The sequence below is a fragment of the Aquila chrysaetos genome, chromosome 21 (assembly GCF_900496995.4).
Source record: "Aquila chrysaetos chrysaetos chromosome 21, bAquChr1.4, whole genome shotgun sequence".
NCBI classification, from domain to species: Eukaryota; Metazoa; Chordata; class Aves; order Accipitriformes; family Accipitridae; genus Aquila; species Aquila chrysaetos.
Genome location: NC_044024.1, coordinates 7,787,863 through 7,808,634, shown reverse-complemented (window position 1 = coordinate 7,808,634; position 20,772 = coordinate 7,787,863). Strand labels below are relative to the sequence as shown.

The 20,772-nt window shown below is 45.5% G+C and overlaps 1 protein-coding gene across 4 annotated transcripts in view; it reads right to left on the bottom strand.

Moving 5' to 3' along the window:
* The window catches only part of MCF2 (MCF.2 cell line derived transforming sequence), a 60,787-nt gene that overhangs the window by 22,226 nt on the left and 17,789 nt on the right, over window positions 1–20,772 (bottom strand). For 3 of the 4 annotated variants that reach the window (XR_003920898.2, XM_029997003.2, XM_029997004.2), the window contains exons 4-13: window positions 19,300–19,390; window positions 12,142–12,261; window positions 10,924–11,040; window positions 8,981–9,130; window positions 6,019–6,143; window positions 5,428–5,542; window positions 4,943–5,062; window positions 3,570–3,761; window positions 1,932–2,123; window positions 1,610–1,781 (exon numbers count right to left, since the gene is read on the bottom strand). Coding sequence is in view for 3 of the 4 variants with exons in the window: in XM_029997003.2 (XP_029852863.1) it covers window positions 1,610–1,781; window positions 1,932–2,123; window positions 3,570–3,761; window positions 4,943–5,062; window positions 5,428–5,542; window positions 6,019–6,143; window positions 8,981–9,130; window positions 10,924–11,040; window positions 12,142–12,261; window positions 19,300–19,390 (1,394 nt within the window). In the remaining variant the exon portion in view is untranslated. Of the gene's footprint in view, window positions 1–1,609; window positions 1,782–1,931; window positions 2,124–3,569; window positions 3,762–4,942; window positions 5,063–5,427; window positions 5,543–6,018; window positions 6,144–8,980; window positions 9,131–10,923; window positions 11,041–12,141; window positions 12,262–17,009; window positions 17,173–19,299; window positions 19,391–20,772 lie in introns of those variants that run through there. The other variant, XM_029997005.2, reaches the window with a different exon arrangement.

Sequence of the window (20,772 nt, the reverse complement as noted above, 5' to 3'; positions counted from 1 at the left end):
GGTGAAAAACAAAAGAAAGAAAGAAAAAGAGGACAAAAGTAATGTGCTCAGAGGTGGTTTGGTTTCAATCCATGCCATAAAACCCATCCATCTCAAAGCGCTCCCGGCAGAGCCCAGCATGCGTCTTTGACACCGCACATCACGCCAGCAGGCCTGCAGCATTTTGATGTTTTGTATCAAACAGAGGCCTTATTAAAAAGCTCTCTTGGCATGATCTATCCGAAGAGGAGCCTTTTGTCTTTCCCCGCCTGCTGGCTATGCTCGTTTCAACACACTTGATCATCTCTTTCAGGAAGAGGATTAATGGAGGATACCTGTGCTTTGCAGGCGACTGAGTGCCTTTGCTAGAAAAACGTGCATCCCGTGAAGGCGTGAAGTGAGTCCAGCCCATTGATGACGGTCTCACAACATCCCACGGAGGTGGCCACCCGTTTACCCTTACTCTTTAAGTCAATAATTCCTCCTTAACACTCCCCTGTTTCTAGAAAGCTGGAAAAGTTCCATTAAGTAAAATGGGCAATACTCCAGTTTAAAGACTCGGAGCTGTTCTCCTGATTGAGGAAAGGGGTTCAGAGGGCAGTGTGGTCTAGTGAAGGTGGCATCAGCCTGGGAAGAGGAAATCTGGGATTTATTTGCTGCACTGGCCTGCATCTTGAGTAGCTTAACTCCCCTCACTGCATCTAGCTTCATTCCCATCCCTCCGCTAGGCTGGCTATTTACATTAGTCACTCCCTGAACTGGAGCCACTTTTACTGTTTGTATGACACCGGCTACAATTCACCATAACAAATATTCATTAGTTTATTATAAAAAATTTGTGTTAAAACACAAATGTTTAATTGCTTTATGCAGTCAGATCACTGAATTTAATATACCCCCATAACAGCATGTGCCTAGTTGAAAATACATGGACGTTACTTTGGAATACTTTTTAATTCTGATACATACAGGGTTGCCAAGGATGAAAGTTTTAATGTTACCATTTAAAGCTAACACTGTGCCACATCCCATTACCAAAAGCAGGGCAGAACATTCAGTGACCTCAGTTCAACCAGAATTTGTACCTTTATGGGCATTAATTATTCCACAGTTGGGATTTAGGGAAGACCTCCTCAAGGAATCAAAGGGAATTAAGCATCCAGCTCATTTCTGTACATGAGATTTGAGGTCCTCATTTCTCCAATCTCTTTTGCAAACATCACTCTAACTTTATGTCAGTTCCAGCTCAAGAGAGCCACAGAGAATAGGTATGCTAATAAATTTATAAACCTTGCCCTTTTTCCCTGTCGTACTAATTCACCAGTTTTCAGCCCAGTAGGATGCTAGTAAAGCAGAACTGGAAGTATGCGCTGTTTGGGCTCCCTTTTTTCACTGAGTAGGAAGTGAAAATAAATACCGAGCAACCAGTCCCATTCTTCACACAGGTATGGGAAGCGAGACACAAAAATTGGAAAGATCATAAATCATCTCTTATACATTTAGCATTATACAACAACTCTGTATCAGCCAGCAAGTTTTAGCTGGTTTCTCAAAACCATCTTTAGCCTTACTCTTCCTGCCTCAAAGCAAAATTATCACCTGAAAATACCACAAACTTAAAATATTTTACCATGTTTAGGAGAGAATAATGGTGATTTTGATCTCGGTGGATTTTCTGGCCGAGGGGCTACTAATTGGACAGGCCGCACGTGTTTATCCAACAGCTTCTTGAAGCAAGACTGCCGATTCTCAAACATGCTTCGAACGTTTTCGAGCTTGACCTGCACTGACTGTATCTGGCACTGCAGAGAGTGAAAAAGACTCCCGTGATCAAATAACTACCATTATTTTGCACTTTGACCCAAAACAGAGGACTATAAAGCTGACAACACCGCAACACAGTTCGATCTTGCTTTTTACTTGTGTAACAAGGAACTGGAGGGGTTGCCTACCTTCAATTCAGATGTTAAGACCGACTCAAAATCGTAGTGTAGGGCTTGGGGATCATAGTTTAAGTAGGCTGAAGAGCTTTCAAGAAATCGTTCTATGTCCTGGAGAGCTTTCTGAGCGCCTTCTTTAGACTGGCACTTATCCATCTGCTGGTTGGCGAGCAGGTAGGCTCCTTCATCGCAGCACTGCAGAGCCTGGTGACAGCACGGAGCAAATACAGGGAGCGAGACCGTCAGCGGCACCCCTACTACATCAAGGTTCCCATGAGGAATATCGTTTACCGGATCTGTATTTTCAACATGGAGCTAATCAGTATTCCTAAAGACCTCAGCAGCTATTGCATTTTGATTAGAAAGTAGAAAGGTCACATTTTTTCTGGAGGGTGACTGCAGTCCTCAACACACCCAGCCAAGTTGAGCTCCTACTTGCACCTGCATAAAACCAGTGGTATAACTGACACAGAAGTACTATTTAGTGCATAGTTGAACCAAATGATAAGCAGATCTTTATTTATCCAACTCGGAAAGCTGAAGGGGGCACTACAGAGTTTACAATGAGACAGGTGGGTTTCTCGAGATAAAGGCCTGGCTCAGTGCAGACCTGAACTGCGAGGAATGATCCAAGTAATTGAATTCATGTTTTTAAACAAAATAAGGACTTTAAATTGCAGTTTCAAGTTCGACATTTAACATGCATAGGTAATAGGTGAACGCCAGGCTGGTGTTCAGCTGGCACTCACACGCTGTGGTGTGCGCAGGCGTGAGAAGATGCTGCAGCCAAGAACGACAGAGGACTTCCAGTGGTGGGAGCGGGAAGGCTGTGGAGAGCAGGACCACGGTGTGCTCCAGCAGAGCCCATGGGCTAGACCACTAGCACCAACCAGGACTGCAAGGAGCCCGGGAGAAGACCCTGCCCTGCAGCTGAGAGGCTGCCGAGGAATGGTCCATCCCCACGGATGAATGCAATATTGAAGTGGAGCACACAGAGAAAAACAACAAGTTCCCTAATCCCCCAAAACAGTGAAATGGGACAGGGTCAAACTTCGCTGCTTCTCTTAATGGTCTCAAGCATATTACAGTCGCGTGCCTTCTGGCCTAATTAGCGTGAATTTCCCTAAATGAATTTTTGATGCTGATTAAGATATCAAAGAGCGTTGGAGCCACAGGACTCCACTTCCATGCTAGGACACAGCAGCTGCGCCTATCTACCAATCTGTCGCCTTATTTTACAGTCAGCTATGTTCATTCTTAATAAATCGCTAACAAAAAAGGCCTAGAGTTTATCTGAATGCTTTGCCTCTATTGCACTGGGTATGAAAACCTCAAAAGTCAATTAATACATGGATGCAGCATGAAAGCATAAGCAACAGCAGCAGCTGAACTTCAGTGTTCTGAATTGCCCCCTGGAGATGCCCACTTCTTTCTGCTGACTGTTCAGAGCACCAGCAGATATCTGTTTGCTAACCTAACCAGCTAAGTAAGGGGTGAAGCACTCCTCCAGCCTCTGGGGAACACTTTCCTTCCACATACCGCTGAAGCAAAGCTGCAAATTTGAGATGCTTCCAGCTAAGAAGTGGAGAGGCTAACCCCATGGAGAAGCTAACTATCTGCTTCTCAAGGCACTGTGTCTCTGAACTCTACCTGCTGAAGGCGGGTATGAAGATCCAAGGTCTTCTGCAGTCGCATCTGCTTCCTTTTGATCTCATCAGACAAGACATCAGAATGGTGCCGCAGCTCATTGCATTGCTGGCAGATTAAGTTGAGTGCGTAGTGATGATTTGCTGCTAGCTGGTGTCCGTGTAGTATCACCACCTGAGCCTTCCCTATCAGATCCTTCAGCGAAAGAAAAAGAATGGATTGCACGCTTGCTGAAATAAGGCCAAAATATCTACATATAACAACATGCACTTTCTCATCTTACCAGATTTCAGGTACACAGGGAGATGACTGCCATTAGGAGTAGGCAGAATGGGTGGCTTAAGCAGGATAAAATGGCACCCATCATCTGGGAAAAAAACCTTTTGCTATCCAAAAAGAAGATGAAGAAGAAAACAGTATTTCACCAAACTAGCAATGCTGTGAACGGCTGCTGGCAACATATTGCTGCCGTCTCCAGGAACTGCACTCTAAAAAAAAAATGCAGCTGATGTCCCGTTTAGGCACACTATGCTTATAAGCATGAAAGGGAATTTGAGCAGTTAAGTGAAAACAAACCAGGCCCTCTGCAGCAAAGCTTGATGCAAAGAACATGCTATCTTGTCTGCACATCTTGGTCAGTGTAATGGTTACGTCTTCTCCAGGATTGGCTTTCTGCTGGGACTGCTTCCCTGTTGCACCCTGTCTGCCTGGCCTTTTGTTCCTCCTCCCTCTCTCCACAAATATTTCTTTCAAATGGCCAAAAAGCCTTAGACCTTTCCCTTAGGACTCTTATTTTCAAAGAAGCCTCTGGGGGTTGTGTCCAGATCCATCAGGATTTCTCCACTGACCCTGGCCCACTTGCCAAGCACATCCCTTTACAGAAGTCACATCCTCAGCTGGGCTCCCGTGAATCATCTCTCTTCACTCTTCTTTCCCCTACATCTCTTAGTCTTCACCCATATGTTACGTTCAAATGACAGACACGTCAAGATAGCAAGTTTTTTGCCTCTCCATGTGCCTGGTAACAAGTCTCTGCCTATTAGCACCGCTAAAGCACTTACTTAACATATAAATAATTCTTCTTCCAGCTCATTAACTCCCACGCCTCCCCTATGTTCAGACATTTATCTGTTCTGGATTTTCATGGTGGCTCAGCAATTTATTTTAACTATGATAATTAAATACCCTGTTCCTGGCTTTCAGAGTGATCACAGTGTTGCTGTGCAGAGCAAAGACATGAAATCAATCCTTTTGTGCAGCCACTTACCAACTAATTACACCAGAACCAGGTAATTTCAGAAAACACCCCCTACCACAAATACAGAATGTGTCTCTTGTGTTTCATTAGTGCCTCTTTCTGTGAAAGATTATCTCACCTGAGCCATACCATCGAAATGACCCAAGTCCTTGAGCCTCTGTTTTACTTGGGGGACACTGTCGCCAGTGTCGGGCAGCTCTGCTTGCTGACTCATTAAAAATTCAATGGCATTCTTGACCTAGACACAAAGAAGAAGACTGCTGCAAAAGGATACAAAGCACAGGCAGAAAATCATTCTTAGACCAACATTAATCACACTTTAGCTAAGACTGCTAAATTCAATAATAAAACTAGTGTCCAAGAACTAATTTCTAAATTCAGAGATGCTTCTATCAGCAAAATCTATGCGACTGCAGGGCAGTGATACCTAAATTAGCTCTGAATGAGGAAGCACAGTGGTCTCCCCAAGCTAGCTAGCCCTGCCAGAGTCAAGAAACAGCAGCATAAATTAAGCACTCTCAAAATGAAAAGCATAAAAACTTCTCTCCCCTCCTTTTTGTCTCCAACTCTTCCTTCTGCCAACAGAAGTGCATCTGATCATACCTCTTGAAAACTTTGCTCAAACTTCCACAGTTGTAAATATTGCTCCATTTTTAACTGATGTTTTTCCCAGAAGCCATCAAAAGCAGTCTCCATCTCATGCAGCTGACCAAGTAACCTTGAGCACAGAAGGAGGACAGGATTGGAACAATTTGCAAATAGAGGACAAGCAGAGATGGACAAGCCCTAGAGATCACCTATTCAGGTCTTCTGGACCCAAGCTCTCAGGAGAAGTCAATGGACATGTATACATGATTTGTGAAGATCTCAGAGAGAATTTTCATGAAATCACCACTGCAGATGACAGCACCTGTATGAAGCAGTTGTTGCTATCTCCATTTATCTGAATAATACCTGGGAGCCTGGCATGGGAGAACCCTGCATCTGCTGCACAGCCTCGTTGTATCAGTGGGGGAAAAAAATAAAGAGCAGGTCAAAGTTGTTTGACAGAAGTCACCCAGCAATTTGATGGGTCTGGAGCAAAACTCTGGTATCTTTGTCTTTACCTGTTTGTTAGGTGACCTAAACAACGCATCTACGCTTAAATAACTTGAGTGTTTCCACTCAAAAATCAGGCAAATTAGGTGCACTCACCGATTCACAGTCTCCCAGTCCCCAGGCCTCTCGCGGTGTTGGTCCTGACTGCACTCCCCAGAGACGGGCTCTTCAAAACTGCTCAGAAGCAAGTTTCCCTCTTTTGTGACTGCTGTAATATCTTCCTGTATAATGCAAAACATTTCTGATTCAGGCCACTTTTTGTGAGCTAGGGCTAAGTCATTTTGTGTTTCTCCTGCCTCAGTTTCCCTGTATGAAATGAAGCATCAGTATCCATCAGACCAAAAAGGGCTCCCAGCTGATGTTTTAACCCCCCTAACGTGGGGTTAGCCCCTGGAGCTGGAGGAAACTGAACCACGGACCGGTCACCAGGCTGGGTGGAAACTGGCATGCATGAAAACATCAGGCCACAAAATGATTCCAGAGGCAGGAGGACCGCACTACCACAGGTCGCTCTTGGCGAGCAGGCAGGTTTGTATTAGATATCTATCTACAAGTTCCTGTATTCAAACAAGTATTTCTGCAGCTTGGAGGCTGTGCTGCTCCATCAAGGTCATCACAGGAGGTTGTAGGAAGAGCATCCCATAGCGGGACAAAGCCGGGACTGAGACCGTGTGGCACCACTTACTAGAGCCTCTACGTATAGAGGTAAGTCAGCACTTTCAATGTAGCCTCCACTTAGGGAAAATGTAAACCCTTGGTGTGTTCATTAGCATCAGCTGAGGTGCTTTGTGCTGTGTTGTTGGGCTCAGCACCAAAGCAAACAGATGCATTTAGCCAATTATTTTCAGAAAAAAAGAGACCAAACACAGAGGTGAGAAGGAGAAAACAGATGTGGCTGATGAACCGAGCTGGAAGAAGCCCTGAAGGAGAGACCTGTGCATGGCTCCATTGGAAAGCCAGCTCCTGGAGGAGTCAGAGCCCATCCTAGGAGATGGCCAGATTTCTACTGCAAGAGAAACAACGGCAAAACCACTTTAGGGAGAAGATTCAGAAAGCACAGACTTGCTTAAACATCTGCCTGCCCCAGATAGCTCACAGCAACCTAAACATAATAGCATCTTCAGGGTGGCAGCCCAGGAGCAGAAGGACAAGGCTGCAGGAGCTTCTCCTCTCCCACGCACAAAGCGTCCACTGCCAGTTTGCATCATGGAAGATGACCACAAGGCAAAAACTCCATCTCCTTTTGATACTACCACATCCAGCAGACTCAAAAGGGAAGAGGAATTATGCAGCATGCTTTGAATCGCAGGTGGCTGTTATTTCATCCTCTTACATCTCACTCTCCAGAGCCCTGCATTCCCCTTTTGAGTCAAAGCCTTTCATTATACGTATGACAAAGTAGCCCGACTGTCAAACAGGTGTTAACTTGATTTTTTCCCATTCAGTATATCAAAGAGGTTAATTTCTTAGTTACTCCGTTCAATTAATTTCTGTCATTTTTTCATTGTGTTTGCAACCAGCTTCTGTTCAGTATCACAGCTACATAAATTATTCTGATCGACTCATTAGCTGAATTCAGGAATCAGCTGTACCAATCTTGGGGTTGTCATGAGAGAGACAAGGATCCCATGTCTTGCTGTCATCACAATCTGTGCGCAGTTTCTCATCTGCTTTCATCTTTCACGGTCTTAGCAGGAACAAAAGAAAAAAGCCAACGGACTCCATTTCAGTCAAAAGCCAATGAGTGGTTTTTATATTTGAAATTAATAGATGAGACATTAAAAGCAACAGATGCCTTGTACTGAGTGCTGCTGTGCTTTATATGCAAATGAAAACACATGAGGTGTTTTATTTCTCCACAGAGGAAAGTGTGTATTACTGACTGGTTTATATCCAGGACTACGTCGTGTAGCTGCTATTTGCCCCCTACGCTTTGGCTATAGTCCTAAGCATGAAGTTTTAAGTTAGTAAGTCATATTGCAATATATGTACCTGCTGTTTTATACTACAGCTCTCTTAATTTTCAAAGAAGAAATAAAGGACTATTGGCAGTATCTATAAAGATAACTTTCTATACATACGCACCTACATTTATGCCTACGCACAGCATACTTTGGATGTCATTTCGCATATTTCTTACAGGCAGCCTTCTGGGATCTCACTGTCATGTGAATGACAAATGATTATAATTGAAAATAGATACACTTCTTTGACTTATGTAAACGAATCCTGTCACAAAGCAAAGGAGCTCATTCTTCAGCCACGCAGCGTGGCTATTAACACAGGAATCGGTTCTGAAGTGAGGGTTTGGGGACAGGCCTGTGCTGTCCCCAGAAAGATGCAGAAGCAGGAAAGACAACAGCTTGATATAGCAGCAGCTGGCTGCACTAAAGTTTCCACTAACTCCTATAATAAAATTAATCACAATCACAAATAGTTGAAAAAATATCTTAAAAGAGTAAAGAAACAAATGTTGTTTAAGACGAAACATGAAGGCTTACATGAAGACAAGGATCACATCATGAATGCTCTGTACCATGCGCTCACACAAAATCTTCACCTTGGATGCTCCCCAGCACAGTTCCCTTAAGTTCCGCCAGGGAAGCTGCATCAGGCAGAGGGACCTGGGGACAAACCATCCCTCCAGACCTGCTGATGATGTTTGCGTGCAGCTTCCTCCAGCCGTAAGGGTGAAGTGGAGGGAATCCCACCGGGGACACGAACACGCAGGTGACGAAGCCTCCCATCCGCGCTCCTGCCAGCGAGACGGGCAAAGCCCACGGGAGGAGCGCGCTGTCGACACCAACTTCTGCAGCCAGCAAGGAGGCGGCAGCTGAGACAGTTTGCTGGATGCTGGCAGGGTAATTTGCTTGAGTGGATGGCAAACGTAAGGGTAACATACAGAAATAGTCATGCTGTGTGTCTGTCAACACATACACATGCATGGGAGGGAAGGAGGAGTGGGCACCAAACAAACAGGCAGTCAAACCCCAGAAATCCCATCTTGCTGCGCAAACAGGGGCTGGAAACACGCAGCAGAGTTGCTGCTGAGACATACCTTGAGCTGGTAGTACTTTTCCGTGCGCAGGGCCAGGATGCGCTCGATTGAATACATGTCGTCCGGTAGCTCGGTCTCTGCCAGCTCCGTGCCAAAGGATTGTAACATCTGGGCAATTTCCTTCACTGTTAGTGCAAAACTCTCTATTGCCTGGTGGGAGACGATAATTGCAATCGGCTTAGGATTCAGGGTATTCCTACAGCTCACTAAGAGTATGTGAAGAGCCAAGGCTGAGATCTGCAGGGGAGCCTAACAGCTTGCTCTGAGAGAGGTGGGTGGGATGTCCACTACAGACGGAGCTGATGTGTGCTGCGGTGCATTAGCTAGTGGCCACCAACACATGGCCAGGTGGCTTTTAGTGCCATCTCAGTCCCTAACAAGGACTTAAATAAGGATAGTATTGGGCACGCTTTGTCTTCTGCTGCCTGTTCTTGTGCACTCTGACATTTTTTCCGATTACATATTGGAGATCTACAGCAGAAGCCACTATAGGATCCATCTCGCAAATTCCTGTAATTCCTCTCCTATTATTCTTCTCCTCTGGTTAACTCCCACTGGGAACCACCTGCAGGCAGTAGGGCTTTGGAGTTGTATTTGGTTTCTTGATGTTGGATGTTTCTAGCTTTGCAAGCCCAAAGGGTGGGTTACAAGGCAGTCTGGCACCATGGCCACCTCACCCACAGCTTCACCAGGAGGACGAGGGAGGGAGCCAAACAGCATGCCGGAGACAAACTGGAGAGAGTGGGATGGAAATGAGTGGTGTTGGTACCTCCCCAGCACATCCCAGCCAGCCAGCGGGAGCTCTGGATGCCAGACGGCTCCTACACCACGGGGCAAGGTGGGGGTCTCCAGGCCCTGCTCACAGCTCCAGCTCTGCTTTTGAGAATGGGGTAATAAACTCAAATGTAACTGACTGCATTTGTATTTTCTTTAAACAGCATATATTTTCCATGGAAATTTCAGAAAATGTTTTATGAGCACATTACAAGGGAATTTTGAGAGAGGTTTTTCATATGGACACTTATCTACCATATGCAGCTATGGTCTAGAAACTATCCTTTTCTTAGATTAACTTTTTTTGTCATTCATTTTGTCATTTTTGTCTCCAAGTGTGAGAGCTATACTGTTATCGCTTTAACACACCATACAAAAGAACAAAACTAAGAGCCAAAAATTTAAAAAATTCATTAATTTGGCAGTGCATCAGTGTAAACTGGCACAAAGTTAATGGCACAAGCAACAGCTTAAGCTATTCCAGCTACAATGCCTTTTGCTTTTGCCTTTATACTGAGCTCCGTATCTGCTGGTGTGGATAATGTTGCATAACAAGGGGCACTAGGATGTCTGGTACATTTTTCATTAGTGCTTTGATTTGTTGGGAAGGTAACTGGGAATCCAACCTGCCATTAATCTGGGAGACAAAGTCCCACTGAAAACTAAGAGTGTACAGGAAGCATAGGAACACACGGCAAGGCACAGCTCAGGGAATTAAATGCCTGATTTCTGGCAACATTAAAGGAAAATTCTTGCAAAGAAAAAAAAAAAAGGAAATTTTCTGAATTCTCTGCATTTGGTCAGTATGCAGAAAGCAGTCTCATTGCCCTGGTTCCCAAACACATTTGTGATATTAATCACATGAAGCAACCATTATAAAAAAAAAAAAAAAAGCTTACTTTGTATCTACCATTAAGGGAATTTTAATAAAGACTTAAGAAGACAGATCTTTCGGAAGCAGTTTCAAAAGGAGCCTGAGGGAGTTAATCATCCAATTCCCTTATAAACCCATCAAGTGCCTAATGCCACCTGACTCCTTTGCAAATGTAATTGGCTTCGGGGGTTACTTTCAGCTACCCATTGCTCATCATTGCCTTACCGAAAACCTTCCAACCTTCCTCAATCGATCCCAAACACCCAAGAGCCCAGTGCTCAGCCCCGGTACGTACAGTCCTGAAGATGACCCACTCGCTGTGGCAGTACTCCAGGGTGCCTCCAAACTCCGGGGTTAATTGCTGTTCATCAATGTATGTCAGCAGGTCGCTAACCGAGCTCAGCATAACAACCTACAAACAAGGCGACACTGTTAGCGGGTTGATCATCGCTTCTACCCAAGTCATACACAGATCAAGCCTACAAACCTTTCATGTATCTAAAGATGGGGTTTGCTATAAATGTTGTTCTACAGCATGGCTTTCTTCTTAGGCTTATGGCTTAACATGGCTTTTATTTGATGTATTTGACCATTTTTGTAAGCCAACCTTGATCTCCCAGGTGCTTTCTTCCTTAAATGCAAAGCACAGTGAGATGCTGCAGTATCTGACTGCAGAACAGAGCTGAAAGCAAAAGTAATGCAGGATTTTGCAAGGGATGACCAGTAATCTGGAAAAAAATATGTACATTTTAATGTTATGAAGCATTGGCCAATTTCACGTAAATATATACTCATGAGTTTTTGTTGTCTTGATCTGCCCTGGGATACGCCAGGAATTTTCACAACTATGCAAATGACAATCATTTAAGAGCGACAAATGCAAAGTTTGTGAAAATCATTATTTCCTCACGGAAAACATTGGTTTGTTTTGTGCATTTGTAATTGCGTCAACCTTAGTTAGATTCCATAAATGTACTTTTCTTCTCTTAATTATTCTCATTATGTCCTACAATCAAGGTGGCTTTAGAAGTCTTGGAAATTTTGACTTGCGAATATAAAACCATTTCAGCTGCTATTTTAGAAACAAATACCAACATGATATTGGTATGGAGTTTACACTGAGATGAAAATGGTGATTATGGGTGGAATTCATAGCAAAAGCTTCACTAGACATGTCTTTTGACTTTTCAGACATTAAATAAATTGCTGAGCATGGTTTTATCCTCCACAGAAGCAGGCAGCCTATATGGGGGATGAGAACAGGCTGAGAAGCCCACCACCCCCTACCACAGACATGCTCTGTGGGGAGAAAACTGTGCACAAGGGAGCTGAAAAATGCTACAGGAGAGATTTGGTGGGGAGAGATTTGGTGGAAAAAGGGCATTTCTGGCAGAGACACTCCAGTTGCTCTTCACACGGGTGCCTGCCGAGTGGGACGCTGTCACTCCCCGACCCGAGGTGCGCGGGCAGCACTCCGATCACACACAGGCACAACGTCTCTGCACGCTCGTACCGGTAACTTGAGCAGAAAATCCTCCTGGCTGAACCGAAATCCAATGTCAGTGAAGGTGCGCTGGAAAAACCCCGTGGGACGAAGAACCATCACTAAGTGCAGGTTCCCTGGGAAAGATGCCTGCAAGGAAAGAGAGATGCCATTCAACCGGGGGACATGGCAGGTCCCACAATGGCTTTCCAACGCCTTGAAAAGAGGGGAACTCGTTCAGATCTTAGTATTTTTTTTTCTGATTGCCCCTGATAGCCTTTTCTTATTTTCAAAACAGGAGGGAGACACTGTAAGTGGTTTAGAGATACGGGACGTAACTGCACCAGGATTGTCCAGTCCCACTTCCCTTTGGAACAGGTAGGAGTTCAGCCACGCACCTTGGGGGGCCACTTATTAAAAACTTTAATACTACATATCGTGTTCAGCATTATAACTTGGGGAGTAAAATTACGACTTAGCAGGGAACAGAGGGCTGGAACATCGAGAGGAATGACAGACAGATTGAGGAAGCAAAATTTATTGCCAAACTCACTAATCATCCCATAACTGCATCAAGCATTCTCTTCTTGTCCCTGGTAATTACCAGGCAACATTTAATTTGTGGTAAGAATTGGGAATTTCCTGTCTATGCTCCTGGAGCCTTTTTTCAAGCGTATGGTTGGCAGGTGTGTTTTTAAATAGATCTGTGAAAAGCATACTTGAGAATGAAAAAGAATTTTTAAGAAAGTAGAAGTCATATCATTAAATTATGGATAAGTGCATGATGCAAAGAATTGAGTTAATTAAGACATATGATTTACTCTGAGATCCTGCCAGGCCAGGTTACATTTCTCCATATATTCCTCCTTACATTATCCTCCTCCATGAAACATGATAGTAGTATCTATACCAAGGGTGAGAGTAATGAACGTGTTTAGGTATTTTGCACTGCAGGGCACATTTAATCTATGCCTTCAAAACAAATATCACTCCCATAAACATGCATCAGTGTTGTTCAAAAAAGCCGTGATTTACAGTTGAGATCCAACATCCATGAACTGCATCGTAACTCATTTGCTATGTTTTCTTGTGTAGGAAAGGAGAGGTTGTGGCTTCCATTGCCCACAACTCGAGTCAGAAGTGGACAGTGACTTTTAGGATCAAATAAGCCACATAAATTCAATATATTGACCTGCCGTTATTTTAAGTAGGAGCAGAAAAAAAATAGAGAAAGTGATGTGAATGAAGTGCCAAATTCGTACCCTTTGGAAGTCAACAAGAATGGTGCCAGGGACAAAGATTTGGCGTTAGAAACAAGAGCAAACCATTAAATAACAGAGATGTTTGCGCTGGCTCCAGGCCCTGGGTACTGCACCTCTGTTACGCAGCACCTGGTTAGCATACAACGTCTCTGAAACGGCTGCCAGCCCCAGGCACGCAGCGATGGCTACAGCCGCGGGACACCCACGGAACCGACTTCCAACCCCATCAGACCTGCAGATGGGACAAAGGTCTAAACCTGGCCGTGGAATCACCAGACCTTTGCAGCTCTGAGACAGGTCTTGCCCAAGAACGTGTGGGTGGGAGGCTGCAGAAGATCCAGGTTCAGCTCCCTGCTTCAATGCCCATTTAATTAGCTCTACAAGGAAGATCAGCTCTCCTGCAAGACAACCCCAGGCAGGCCCTCCAACAGCCCAGCTACTAGACGCAGCTCTGAAGAGAAGCTCATCTCGGAGACCCTGATCAGCTCAGGATTTTTAACTCGAGCTTCCCATATTACTAGAAAGAAAATCATCCACAGGCTACTGCGTATCTCCGAGGAGTTGGAGTGGTTCCTCACTTTGAGAAGAATCTCTGCCTGGGATGCAGAAAACCTTCACTGAGGAAAGCACCACCAGAACTGGCACGGGCTTGTAGACATTTTGAATGAACTGAAAACTCACAGCATTAATATTTCGCTGGAAAGTCTCTGGCAAGCTCAACACTCATCCTCCAGTGCATCCCAGAGAAGCTGGCTGCCTCTCCCACCTCACCGCTCTGGCTCTCCGTTGGACCCAGTAAATGCCGCTATTGCTCTTTCCAGGCCTATTGGCCGACCTGGCTAGTCCTTGACACTCTTCATGCTCCAGCACTAGGACATCCCAGGAAGAGACCTGTCAGTCTGCATTCACGGCAACGTCGTGCCCGTCCCTGCAAAGCTGTGAGTCCATCGTGCGTCATTCCCTCACGCCCACCCTTACGTCCATGTTTGCCTCATTTTACATCCTGGTCATTTCCCAGTGGACACTTCTCTGCAGACAGGACAACAGTAGCATCCCCCGACAAGGTTTCAAAGATATCACCAAGGAACCACCACGAGCTGCAAACCTCAAAGGATAGGATGTTTTTGCTCCAAGACAGGCCCTGCACCCCTGGCGTTAATAGCTCAAACTGACTTGAACCAAAGCCTTGTGATGGCAATGGTCTTACAATGCTTTAAAGGAGCTCAGAGGATGCAATTTTAGGTCCTTCTGCATGGTTATGAGTCTATTGTAGGTGAATCCAATGGTGAAGTCCCACAGAGTTTGGGGAAAGTCACTGTTTCCAGCTCAGAAACACAACAGTGTGTTCAGGTCTCTGAACTTTAGGATCCTACCTTGACGCCCTACTGAAAAACACATCAGGAATATCTTTGAGAACAACCAGCCAGAGACGCATCCTCCCTTGGTCTTATCTCGTTATCCCCCTCCATCCCCTGTCCCCTTTAACCCTGTTCGGCACTTCAAGCAGAAATGAGTCTGCTTTGCCCTCTCCTACTCCTTCAAGTCCTTTTTGACATGCACCCTTCGTGCACAGAGCAGACTCCCTGGAGGAAGGGCCTGGGTCTCCAAACCCTACCACCCCATGGGAATTTGCAGACTTTGAATGTCTTCTCCTATGAGCCCTTGGGCAGGAAACCCACAGCTCCAGGAAGATGCACCAGGGATCAGAAGGCAAGCAGAGCCGCCTGCCAAAATTACACTGCAACAGCGATAAGGTGCGAAACGCCTCTCTGAGAGCGACGGTGCCTTTGGACACCTTTGGTTTCATGAATGCAGGATGCCAACATGTTCCACACAACATACAAGAAGAGACCGTAACCTGGCACTCGCATCCTTCTGCCACAGCCGCCACAGGGGCAAATTCTTCTTTGATACAACTTTATGCCCCATACACACACAGCTGTATCCCTTTCGTTCCTTGTTATGTTTCATCTCGGAGGTAGCTGGGTTTCCAGGACAGGTGATTTGATTTCCATTGAGTTTAGAAAGCGTTTGGGGATTTTTCATCTGATCTTATACATATAGGATCAAGGTCAGCACTTACAAGTAGCTACAAAACAAGAACTACAGCTTTGCAAATGGTACCTAATGTTATTTCAAGCACGGAAAAAACAAACAAGCCAAAAAGTAAGCTTGCAGAAAGACAGCCACCTATCAAACCACGTCCTGTGCCCTCTTACAGACTTAAGAGAAAGAATGAAATGTTAAAAAATATATATATACATATCTATCTGTAGATATATAAAGATAGACCAATAATTCCTCAGAGATAACGTTCCTGAAGGGACTGTATCTTTTTTAATCGCTGCTACAATTCTAGTTCTTCTAAGGGATGAAGTGTAGGTAAGTTACCTGCAAACTGGGCTGTAATGATACTGAAGGTACGGCTGGAAAAAAACCCTTCCCCACAATATATTCAAGAAATCAAAGACAAAAGGGTACTTAATCTTGCCTTACGTTTCTCTTGCTATTCGTAACACTACAAAGAATCTTGTGCGTTTGACAAACTTGGGTTTATGTAACGAAACACCTAAAAGAACCCTCTAAAGCCTTTGCCCTCTGCTGTTCCTCTGCAGCGTATCAGGAAGGGCAGAAAACTACCAGCGCAATTCCACTAAATCAGGCAGTTGGCAACATTTCACTACTATTAACTATCTCACTGACCAAAGACCACGCTCAGAACATTCTTCCCCTTCTGAGGACACAAATGTGTATATACCTTAAGGCCTCGGTTCAGCAACCTGTTTAAATGCATGCTCAACTATAACGACATAGAGACCCCTGATATAATCAATATAGACGAATTGGGCTAATAAAGCACAAGAAAGGGCGTGCACTGAAATCATCACCGTTATTACCTCCTTAGTGAGCATCTCACCCTGATGCATTTAATGTGATTTTTCCTAATTTTAGGAATTCAGTTTTCACAGAATATTCTTCCCTGCAGTTCACGGGGACATTCATGAGCTTGGAAATCAATAAACATAAAGAAAAAGTAGTATCTGCCAATAAGTTTGTTTCTGAGCAATGGAGACCGAGGCTAGCGGTCCTTAGCCAGGTGCTGAAGCGAATGACTTTCTGCTGTCCCTTAAAGGAAAAGTCATACAACACCACGCCAGGTACTGCTAATTTGAGCCGTAACTTCCCCCAGAGCCAAAATGAAACTCCAAAGCGCTCCGCTACCTTTATTTTAGCCGGCTGCATCATTAACCCCCGAAGATGCTGTCAGCGGGGCCGGCGCCCAAATTCTACCTCGGGCCCCCTCCCCGCGAGCGGCTCTCTCCTCCCGCCAGAGCCCTAAATAAAGCCTTTCCCACGACATTTCGGGATGCGCTGGAAGCAGCGCACCGCAGGACACCCATGCCCAACGCCCGCAAGAAAAACCCGGCTACTCCCGCACGGAACATCTTCCTAAAAATACTCCCCGCGCCGCTCAATTAAAACCGCTCCGGCCGATATTCCCGCTCCCTCCATCTTCCCCCCCCCGGTACAAAACAGGCCTCTCGCCGCCGCGATGCGTCCGTGTGTCCCCCCCCCCCCCCCCTTTCTCCGCTCCCCGTCCTTGGGCTCTGCAGCACGGCGGGCCCGGAGCCTTACCGCATTCCTGCCGGCCCGCCGCCCGCCCCGCCGCGGGCTGCCCTCGGCCATCGCCCCGGCCACGGGGCTGGGCAACCGCGGAGCTCCCGGAGCTCGCCCCCCGAGGCCGGGCCGGGCGGGCAGGGAGCAGGCAGGCAGGCAGCAGGCAGCAGGCAGGCAGCCGGCTGGCAGCCCCGCTCTCCTTCCCAGCGCCGGGTTTGGTTTTAAGGTGGAATGCCAAAAATCATCCTGCAGACGGGGCCAGCTCTTTCCTTCGAGGACTGGGATCTCCGCTTAGAGCTTTTACCCTTCCCTTCCTTCCCCCCCCAGCCCACCCCACCCCCGCGATTATCTCAAAGGTACGCTTTAAAGCCGTTTAGGGTTTGGGTTTTTTTTTTTGGGAGGGGGGTAGGGTAGTAAGGAAGGATGCTCCTGCCAAAACCCGAGGCTTGACCCCGGCAGCAGGGCCTCGCTTCCCAAAGCAAGCAGTACCGGCGTGAGCCTGGTTTGCCCATGCAATTAGAGACATACACAAAGAGTTAAACAAAAATCTGTACAGTCTGATACAACGTTTTTCTGGATCAGATGCACTACCGCAGAGCTGCAATTGCATATACATATGCTGAAAAAATAGGACACCCTCTGTATTTCAAATTCAGCTTATTTGCGCTTCTTTATTCCAAAATTATACAAAGATCAGAAAAAAAGACTTTTTTTTTATTGCAGCATGGCTTATGGTTTGTCATTGGAAAGAAATCAAGACTGAATCTTTTGTGTTGGCTGCACAAAGGCAAGTCCAGTCAAACACCTCCTGGACACAAAGACAGCCCTTTAGGGCCAGACCTTGTTTTTAAGGCAAGATTCCCAAGTCTTAAGATTTAGTGGACACAGGTTTCCTGCTTCTCGTTCCTCTTTGCATAGAGCACCTCCGCATTATTTACATGGACAGCCCTGATACTACAGGCAAAGTCAATTCTCTACGTGGACACACAGCGCATACAGGTACACAAATAGGGTGTATGCTCAAAGGTCACACAATGATTAAATGTTCTTATTAAACACAAAATGAATGACACTTCTGTAGAAGCTACAAATTGGGACAGGATTTTTTCACATTTGAAACTTCCAAACTATGCAAACCAACTACATCATCCTTAAAGGATGCTCTTAGCACTAGCACCTGTTCAAACGCCAGCACCAGAACTGAATTTTGATGATCACTTTAAAGAACTATTTCTTAAATGCTGCTGCTTCTCTAATGGTATGGTAACCATACTTGGAAACTCAGTTTATAACATCCAGGAAAATCAAAACCCAAAGTACTGACAGCAGTAACTTATGCACACTGCAAAAAGGTAACCCTCTCCTCCCTCTACGAGATGCCTACCAGCAAAATGCCATCAAAGCCAGACATTTTTAATGCCAAGTTCGGCTATACCAATATTAACTACTTAATGTAAAAGATTTAACTTTATCGGATCTAACCAGAATCAGGTAAGAGCTTGCTTGCTTAGTACATACTGTTTACTTCATTCTCTATCAGATGGATCAATGCCTTCAACTCTTCAATAATCATAAGCAGAAACAAAGGCAATAATAATACACCCAGAATATTTTCATTGACTTACGCACATGGCACAATCTGGTTGGGAAAGCATTTATCAATTAGCTCTTACCTATCCATGCATCTATAAACCTGACTTTTCTACACCTGCATGCACTACTGTAATACCACACTCTGATTTCTTAAGACACAACACATTGCTGAGTTGCAAAAAGCTTACTTTTAAGATATGTTCAGACAGGGTATGTGCTAATGATGTGTAGCGTAGAAACATGTGTAATAGATATTTAAAATACATGAATGCATACATACACATTTTAAAAGATTTTTTCCACCCATACCCACATAGAAATGCTTATGAAGCCTGTTTTAAGAACCTAACACTTTCAGTCACTGACAATTAGGTAAAATATAGTCTCACTAATAACCAGTGTCTAGAAAGAACATATATGAAGCCAAATTCTCCACCCATCAAAAGCATAGAACATGGCACAAAACACATTTGAACCACTATGAAAAAGTACAAAAACAAGCAAATGAATCAGTTAATACTCAAACAGCTCATTCACGCACTCAAATGGGGCGTAGAGCTATGCCTGAATTAATTACAGGGCCATAAAACAAAATACTACCTAGAGAGAAAGCACGAGCATCATTACTCCTGGTTCCCAGTGTTTTCTGAAAGTGATACATAATGGGCACGATGACATAGTACATTAAAAGAAATTAACATTAAAGAGGACTTACTGCTATTTTTTGGAGAGTCATTTTGACCGATGTCCATGTGTCCAATCTTCTATCCAGGATTAGGATAAATTTGGTGTCAGAGTCATGTTGACTACGAGACAAGAAAATACCAATAACCAGATAACATTTTGAGGGAATGCGACTCTGTTCCCCAAAAAACCCCAAACCCACGAACAGAGAACGCAAACCACATTTTGACATTTCCACAATTGCCAAAATTTCCTTTGAAAAAATTTCCCCGAGCAGATTCCGGCAAGAGATTTGGGAAGCCCACCTTACTGTTAGCCCAGGGTTAAGCATCACCTTTGATGGAGACGACAGATGGAGACGACAGATCGGTGGAGACAAGAGATTGCCCTTGAAACCCGCACCGGTCTCGAGAAGGACTCTGCAAAGGTCGGAGGCAGCCGTGCTCCTGCCGAGCAGCTCGGGGGTGGCCGGCAGCCTCCCCCAGCCACTGCCCCAAGATGCACATCCCAGCCCTCACCGCCGAGCTCTTCCCTCCGACGGAGCTTGCCGCCCGCTCGCCCGGGTTACGGCAACCAAGCGACGACTCCTGGCTTGTTTTGGCACAAGGCAAGAGAGGCGACACCAAGCCAGGGAAGGGTGATGCCAGCCTGGCAGGGGGAGCTGGTGCCGAAACGGGCTGTCGGGGCTTCCCCGGCACCTCCCGATGCCCCGCTGGAGAGACAGCGACTGCTGGGAGGCACTTTCCAACACACTCTGGTTCACTTGGCTTCCCGACATCCCTTTTGACACCCAAATCCTTTAAGTTGCTTTGAAATCCCCAGCCTTACCAAACGAGCCAGCAGCGCCGGGGATGCCCAGTCTGGCAGGTGACCCAAGGCGCAGGTGAGCTCCTGTCTGTAATTCAAATATTGCCTTCCCAGGCCAGCTGGGTACAGCTCGGCCAGGCTCGGGCCGTGACAATACACACTCCAGGGCAGTCTGAATTACAAACTGGAATCGTGTTTGCACACAGGTAAGGGTAAGCCAGCTTGTAACCAAGTCCTCTGATGTGAGTGTATTTACAGGATACTTAAGTAATATTTACAATATTTATTTTGCGGATGCTGAAACAGGATAGCCATGTCCCACGCCACCCTATCCAGGCGTCTCAGTGCCGTAGAGAGGCTCCCAGTACACGTGCTGGCTCCCGAGAGCTGGGTCAGGTATCTGCAGAGGGCATGGCCCCATGCTAGCAGCCTACCGCAAGCACCGTCTCCAGTAATTCTTGTGTTTGGCAAGCGAAAACACATGGTGGATTACTCAGAAGTATCACATGGCAGACAATACTTGGCAACTTCACTACCGAAAAAAAAAAAAGACATTTGAAGCCAGTGCAGGAGCTTTCATTCAATGCACATCTTGCTGCCCTGGTCTGTGATAGCTACACCTTTGACAAATATATTTAAAAGGAATTAGCAGTTGTGCTGAGGGGGGAAAAAAAAAAAATTCCCTTTGGCTCATAAT